The sequence below is a fragment of the Anoplopoma fimbria genome, chromosome 20 (assembly GCF_027596085.1).
Source record: "Anoplopoma fimbria isolate UVic2021 breed Golden Eagle Sablefish chromosome 20, Afim_UVic_2022, whole genome shotgun sequence".
NCBI classification, from domain to species: Eukaryota; Metazoa; Chordata; class Actinopteri; order Perciformes; family Anoplopomatidae; genus Anoplopoma; species Anoplopoma fimbria.
In genome coordinates this window covers 26,335,029-26,342,095 of record NC_072468.1, presented here as the reverse complement: position 1 = coordinate 26,342,095, position 7,067 = coordinate 26,335,029, and the positions used below count along the sequence as shown (strand labels likewise).

The 7,067-nt window shown below is 37.0% G+C and overlaps 1 protein-coding gene across 1 annotated transcript; it reads right to left on the bottom strand.

Annotated features, from left to right (window-relative positions):
- Positions 1–2,288: 2,288 nt before the first annotated feature.
- LOC129110036 (C-type lectin domain family 4 member G-like) lies at positions 2,289–6,414 on the bottom strand. Its single transcript, XM_054622196.1, has 8 exons — positions 6,347–6,414; positions 4,818–4,831; positions 4,187–4,258; positions 3,911–4,000; positions 3,369–3,581; positions 3,119–3,279; positions 2,741–2,847; positions 2,289–2,665 (listed from the first exon to the last, which is right to left on the bottom strand). The coding sequence occupies exons 1-8, from the start codon at positions 6,412–6,414 to the stop codon at positions 2,542–2,544; spliced, it is 849 nt and encodes a 282-aa protein (XP_054478171.1). The 3' UTR covers positions 2,289–2,541.
- Positions 6,415–7,067: the final 653 nt, after the last annotated feature.

Genomic DNA, 7,067 nt, shown 5'->3' with positions numbered 1-7,067 from the left:
TCCAAGAGGATCCTGATGAGATGCCAGAACCACCTGAGCTGGTCCCTTTAACTTCTAGCTCCTTCTGGATGTCTGAGCTCCTCACCCTATCTCTAAGACTGAGCCCAGCCACACAACGAAGGAAGCTTATTTCAGCCACTTGTATCCGCAATCTCATTCTTTTGGTCACTACATACACCTGTTCATCTTAAGCTCCACTTTACGCTCACTTGTGAACAAGACCACGAGATACTTGTTCACCCTTGTTTGCGGAGGGTGCAATCTACCCTTTCCGGCAGAGGACCATGGTCTCAGAATAGGACTCTCGTCCTGACTGCTTCAAACTCGGATGCAAACTGCCCAAGTGCGTGCTGATGGTCACGTTCTGAAGACGCCAATAGAACCACATCATCTGCAAAGAGCAGCGATGCAATTCTGAGCTCCCCAAACCAAACACTCTCCTGCCCGCGGCTGTGGGTTAAAATCCAAGGATGATGAAATCCTCTGTCTAAGGATTGCAGACAGAGGAGTTGGATCAACCGCCATTGGATCCAACTCACCACCAGGTGGAGATCAGTTGACAGCTCTTCCCCTCTCTTCACCCGAGTGTCCAAGACATACAGCCCCAGATCCAATGATACAACCACAAAATCAGTCTTTGGTCTAGGGTGTTCTGGTAACAAGTACACTTATAAACTGCCCGATGCTCAAACTTGGTGTTCGTTATGGCCGATCCATGACTAACAAAGAAGTCCAACAACAAAACAGCAATTATGTTTTTTTATGATTTTACATTATTTCCACTCTAAATTAGTTTTATAAAATAAATGTGCTCTGGTAGCTTGCTTCATACTCCCAATGGACACGGCTGCATGAACATAATTTCCTTCCTGAAATTCCTCTGAAACAGAACAAATCAAAAGCAAATGTTTCTATTTTTGCTGTAAATTAACCCTAATTTACAAAATCCTACTATGATGAACAGACTGTAAAGATCATGATACAGCAGATGAAGTACAAAATTAATTTTGACTCTTCAAAAGCATCGGCTGGTAATGTGTTTTCATGAAACATAATATAATATACTGTTGCACAAAAGAGGAGATGTACTTTATTATAGAGAGTCTCAACTGCAGATGAATGTATTTTAAAGTAACACAGCCCGTATGGAAATGTTAAAGTTGAGTATCAATTCAAATTTTACAGAGACATCTATGGTTTGAAGTTGTGACAGAGTTATTGTTTAGTTTGTGCATAATACTCAGTATTTCAATGGGAATTTTTTTCTTATTATTGTTTTAACCCACACTGTTGTCATCTTCTCATGATGCTGCTGTCAACCTTTCATAAAACGACTGGAACTTTTATCATAATGAAATATATTGTTATTCCGTTGAGATTGAAGACCCATCTGACAAACACAAAACTCTACTTTTTAACACACACTTGCTATTTCATAAAGTCATAAAACGATCAGTAACGTTATTGTGGTGTGTGTCGTTTGTGACTGAACATGGTGAAAATAAATATCTGCGTTCAGACAAACTGATCAGCATTGATGGACACAGTGATGATCTATTGACGAGTTCTTAAACATATCAACTATCACGTATTCTTAAGCAATAATGATAAATGATCAAATCAATGAATGTTCACACAGAAGCTCAACATACTAAGAATCCATTAATCAGCCCGTATACCTGCTCACTGTGTGTCTGTTTAGAGACCTGGTGGGGCTGGAGCGTCTCCCAGCATGCACTGCATGAAAGATATAACAATATGAGCATGAGGGAACTTGTACAAATTAGGACCGTAACAGATTCTAACTTCATCAGCCCTGTTATGTAACATCACCAGATAAATGTTAAATTCCTCTTTACAGCATCCTGAATGAGGCTGTTCTTCCTAACTTGATTAAAAATGATTAACAATTTCAGGCAAGAAAAAGACAAAAACAACAATGTGTGGCAGCACATTTATTAACAAGTGACAGCAGAATAAAATGTGAACTTTCTTCTAGATGTATAAACACATCAGCCATCAGCAGTACAAGTAAAAACTGTATAGATCTGAATACTTAATGAGAACAGACTCTGGAACATTCTGCTGAGAACAAACGATGCAGCGCCCCCTGTTGGTTAATAAGTAGCAACAATATAAAATGCCACATGCTGCAGAAAACAGGAAACTGAGCAGTGTTGATGGTGCCTTTCATCAATCTGCTGATACACAAATTATAATCATTGTATTTCTAACAAATCAGAAGAAAAATACATTGAAAGTTATTAATAATTAACACTTTAGTTTAGCCGGTCATGATGTCCATAGTCAGACACAAAGTACCTTTATTATCCAATAATACACCTTAAAGATGAGCGTCTGCTTTAAAGAATAGTTAACTTTATATATATTTTGTTTCTGTAAAACTAAAATCCCTAGATTTGTTTATCTTTTAAAAACACAACTGTGAAGTAGAATTCTACATGGTTTGATATTTATGAGCCACTTGATATTACATGTAAGAGTATCCAGTTACCTTCTCAAGCATAAAATATTATTAGTTCAAACAGATAAAGCTTCCTTTTCGCAGATCCATTGTTTTTTCTCATTACACATCGCTGATTTCCATCCTTGGCTATGGACAGAAAAGGCGCAGTGACCTTCAGTAGGAGCTTCTATCCAGGAGCTGAAGGAAGAACATGATGTTTAGATCAAGAATTATAGAATATATGATTCAAAGAGTTAAGAATGTGTCTCTTACCTTTGATTCAGCTCAGTTCCATCGATCCACTTCCATTTCCCATCTTCAACTCTCAGGCCGATCCAGTATCCATTCCCTCCTGTCCAGCTGTAACCATTGATCACGACCTGAATTAACAGAAACAGTTATCAGATGTAATCACTTTTTTTAACGTATCAAAAACAAATGATTGCCAAGTATGTTACACATACAAGGTGTTTGGCTTGGTGATTGATGCGTCACAATACAAATGCAAGTGCAATAGTAAAACACATAACTAAAAAATAGACAAAAATGTCAATTGTTATTACATTTTCAAGTGTGTATTTTAAAAGAAGAGTTGTGCAAGGGTGTGTAACTGTAATTGTGTCATAAACATTCCCACAGTTGTCTCATCACCTTCTCCTGTTCAGTATGTACAACAACCAAATCTGAAATCTTTCCTCTGCAGTCTTCTCGAGCTTCTTCCCAAGTTAACTCATCATTAGGAGCGTCATTAACCGCATAGCAGCTGGGCTCGGTGAGTGACCAGCCATCCTGACAAGGTTCACTCTGTTTCACTGAAAGAAAAGAGATCAATCAATAACCATCTTCATTGTGATATTGTTATTGATTATTTATGGATCTTATTAATGGAATCTGATCATACCATTATAGTTTTTGTGGCAGTAGGCATCGATCCACTGAGCTATACTGACGTTGAGCTTATTACAGTTCATCTCCATGTTTTGTATTTGTTCTGTTAAGTTGTTCCTCTTCATCTCCAGCTCCTGGTTCAGATTCTCCAGCTTCTTATTTTGTGTTGTCAGGTTCTGGTTTTCTTCCATCAGCTTGCCGTCATTTTCATAAATGACAGAAGTAACTACAGTGACAGACAGAGGACAGTGTTGGTCTCTGAGACTTTGTGTCAAAGCAAGTTCATTTATGTAACACATGTAATACAAAAACTCAAGACAAGTGTTTTACTTGATCATAAAATACTTTAAATTATGGGTTCACACGTTTCCAAATTATCTTTATAGTCACCGTCTTTTTAGTACAAAATGTCCTCTTTGTGTGACACAGAGCATTTTGTACTATAAAGGTTGTAACTTTAGATGATACACACTTGATTTCTCAGAAATGAAGTCACACAAACAATAAGCGAAGAATAAACTAATCTGAACTGACATGCACATAGAAGGTACTCACAGTAGATACGAAGGCCCATGATGACCAACAGTATCAGCCAACACACTGCTATCGGTGGAAGAGACCGAGTGAAGGAGAGAAACCTCTGGTCTGACAGAAACATAAGGATAAAGTAGAATTATTGATGATTTATTACAGTCAAATAGAGAACAAAAGGAGATGAGCTCTTAAACATTAACATTTTCAATCTAAATCACTTTTTTACATCATGATTGACGAATAAAACTCATGCTTAACAATATTAGATGTATGAAATGTATTGTGTTCAAAATGCACCTGGAGCGGCTGCCTCTTTATCCACAGTAGGTACTGGTGTATTAACATAGTCATCTTCTTCATTGATTCCCTCTGAAAGATAAACAGATCAAACACAAATGTTTATATGTTTATATGCAGTTTAAATCCCAATATGTTGAGCACACTAATGCAAAAGATGGATTTCATCATGAATTTCTACATTGGAATATTAATGGTTGACAGTCGAAGCATAAGAAGCAAAAACCAACAGTATGCTGCTACACAGAGAGACTGCTTCAAATACTTTAGGTTTGTTATTCTGAGAACACTTGGCTCGGTCGTGGAAACTGGCTGCTGCATTTATTCTTGATGACGTGCTGACGGTTAAAATATGAGACCATTCCATTTAGTATCACCTGCTGAGAACACACTATAGTCTGACTTTTTAAATATACTATTTGCTTAATCCTTAAGTTGTTAATACATTTAGATTCTTTCTCAGTTTACTATGAGCAAAAAAAAATACATTAAATCTGATCGTTTCCATTGTGTTGATCAGAGTGGAAACATAATGCCAAAGATGTACTTTTAAACAAATCTTTTCATTTTAAGCCCTTTCGATGTTTGGGGTGTTGTCAAATATCAGAAGCATCATGCATTGCCAACATACCAACATCCTGGTAACTAAAAAAACACAATAAATAATATCTTACATGCAGACACATAAACATAAGAATATTATAAAGTACCTATTTCATCCATTGGTTTTCTGTTCATCCTGAACAAATGTCTAAAATCCTGCTTCAGTTCTGAATGAGAGCTGTTAGGAGGGCGTCTGGTCCGCTTTAAAGGTCTTCAGTGCACTTCTGCTTTGAGGTTGTGACTGTCGTTTTTTTTAATTTAACAGGTAATATCATGTGAAGGGGAAGTCTCGTGTCTCTTATGAAACACAAGGGGAACCAAATCAAAAATGACAATCCGTTGGCCTAAAATATTTACATGTCAATACACATGTTTAATTAATACAATCCGTAGATGGAAAGTAATTAACACCTTTTTATTTAATTTGTCCCCAACCACCATGAATCTCCTTCAGTGAACCCCACCCGCTCCCTGTATGAGCGGTATTGACAGTGATGCACGTCACTAGACTTACTTTCACAACAACACAGTATTATGAGCTGCTAAGTTGAAAAAGAAAAACCAACAACCTCAAAGCAGATGTTCAGTTAAGAGCATCACAGCGGACCAGACGCCCTCCTAACAGCTCTCATTCAGAACTGCAGCTGGATTTTAAACATTTGTTCAGGATGAACAGAAAACAACTGGAGGAAACAGGTACTTTAAATATATTCTAATGTTTTTGTATCTGCATTTCAGAAATCATTTGGTATATCTTTTTATGGAGCAGGATGTCGTAATGTTTGACAACACCTGAACACCAAAAGGGTTTTAAAATGCCAACATTTATTTCAAATTCTATCTTTTGTATTATGTTGACACTCCCATTTAATGTATTTTCTTCTCACAGTAAACTTCAGTCTCAGCAGAAACACATGAAGCTGTTTTGTGAAAGGTGAGCTGCAGCAGAGTGAGACAGTGTTGGTTTAAACTTTTGAGGAGAAGGTTTCATGTCAATATATATCAAAGCTACCAAACAACAAATCTGCCAAAACCTCAAAGTAGAACAAAAAAACAAACGCTGGTTTTTGAAGTATAAACTGGTAACCGGTAAATTTACAGGCTGCATATGAACTTAATCTTTTGTTAGACTGAACAGACAAACAGAGGCTGGCTGTTACTTTTCAAAATGTAATTCTCTGTATTCTTTTACAGTGAAACTTTACGAGGTTCCCATCTTCATATGTGGCAGCACATTGTTGATTTTTGCTTCTCACTGCCAGAAATGTCTATTACAATGTAGAAATTCATTATGAAATCCATCTTTTAAAGTCATGGTTCCTCCAGTATGCTTAAAATATTGAGGGTGAAACTGAATACTAACAAAATTTAAACTTAAATCAATGTTTGATGTTTATCTTTCAGAGGAAATCCAAGAGGAAGCTGTCTATGTTAATACACCAGCATGCATCGTGGATAAAGTATCAGTCTCTGCAGGTGCAAAATATGATGGTAATTAAGGTTAAAAACACCTTTCGACTGTGTTTAATCGACTTTATCCTTATGTTTCTGTCAGACCAGAGGTTTCTCTCCTTCACTCGGTCTCTTCCACCGATAGCAGTGTGTTGGCTGATACTGTTGGTCATCATGGGCCTTCGTATCTACTGTGAGTACCTTTCATATCAAAGTTATCAAATCAAAGTTATTGTTTAGCTTAATATGTATAAAACACATTTTATCTGAAGCTAATATGAGGCTTCAGCAGTCTAAGTGTGTTATCATGCAGTAGCTTAACCAACAGCACACTAACAAACACCAAGAAAGAGAGTTCTTCATCAGGGTGCCACATTTCCTCTTTCACAGCGTTGCCAGATGTGTGGTTATTGACAGCTTGATTTATTTTTTACCCAACCCAAATTTAGCAAAGACCCGCCCAGTTCAGCCTGTGTGTTCAGATCTCATCAATAAAAGTCTCATATAACCAATAACTATAATAATATCACACGTAATGTTGTGTATTGCTTGTTTTTTTTTTTTCAGGGAGACAATGTCAATCTTGTCAGAATGGTTGGAATTACTTCCAGTCCAGCTGCTATCTGATGAACAACCCTGATCCTCCTGAGTGGAAAACTGGGAAGAAGCTCGAGAAAACTGCAGAAAAAAGAAATCAGATTTGGTTTTTATAGATAATGATGCAGAAAAGGTGATGAAACAACCAGAGGTGTTTAGCCTATGTGAAATGAAAATGAATTGTATGAAGGAGTGAGTGTGTAGGTCACAGTGTTTGTGTTTATTTAAG

Coding starts and splice junctions, on each gene's coding strand:
- LOC129110036 (XM_054622196.1), bottom strand. CDS start 6,414: ATGACCAACAGTATCAGCCAACACACTGCTATCGGTGGAAGAGACCGA. Junction 3,582..3,910: donor CATGGGCCTTCGTATCTACT/GTGAGTACCTTC, acceptor CTGTCACTGTAG/TTACTTCTGTCATTTATGAA. Junction 2,666..2,740: donor GGAACTGAGCTGAATCAAAG/GTAAGAGACACA, acceptor TTCTTCCTTCAG/CTCCTGGATAGAAGCTCCTA.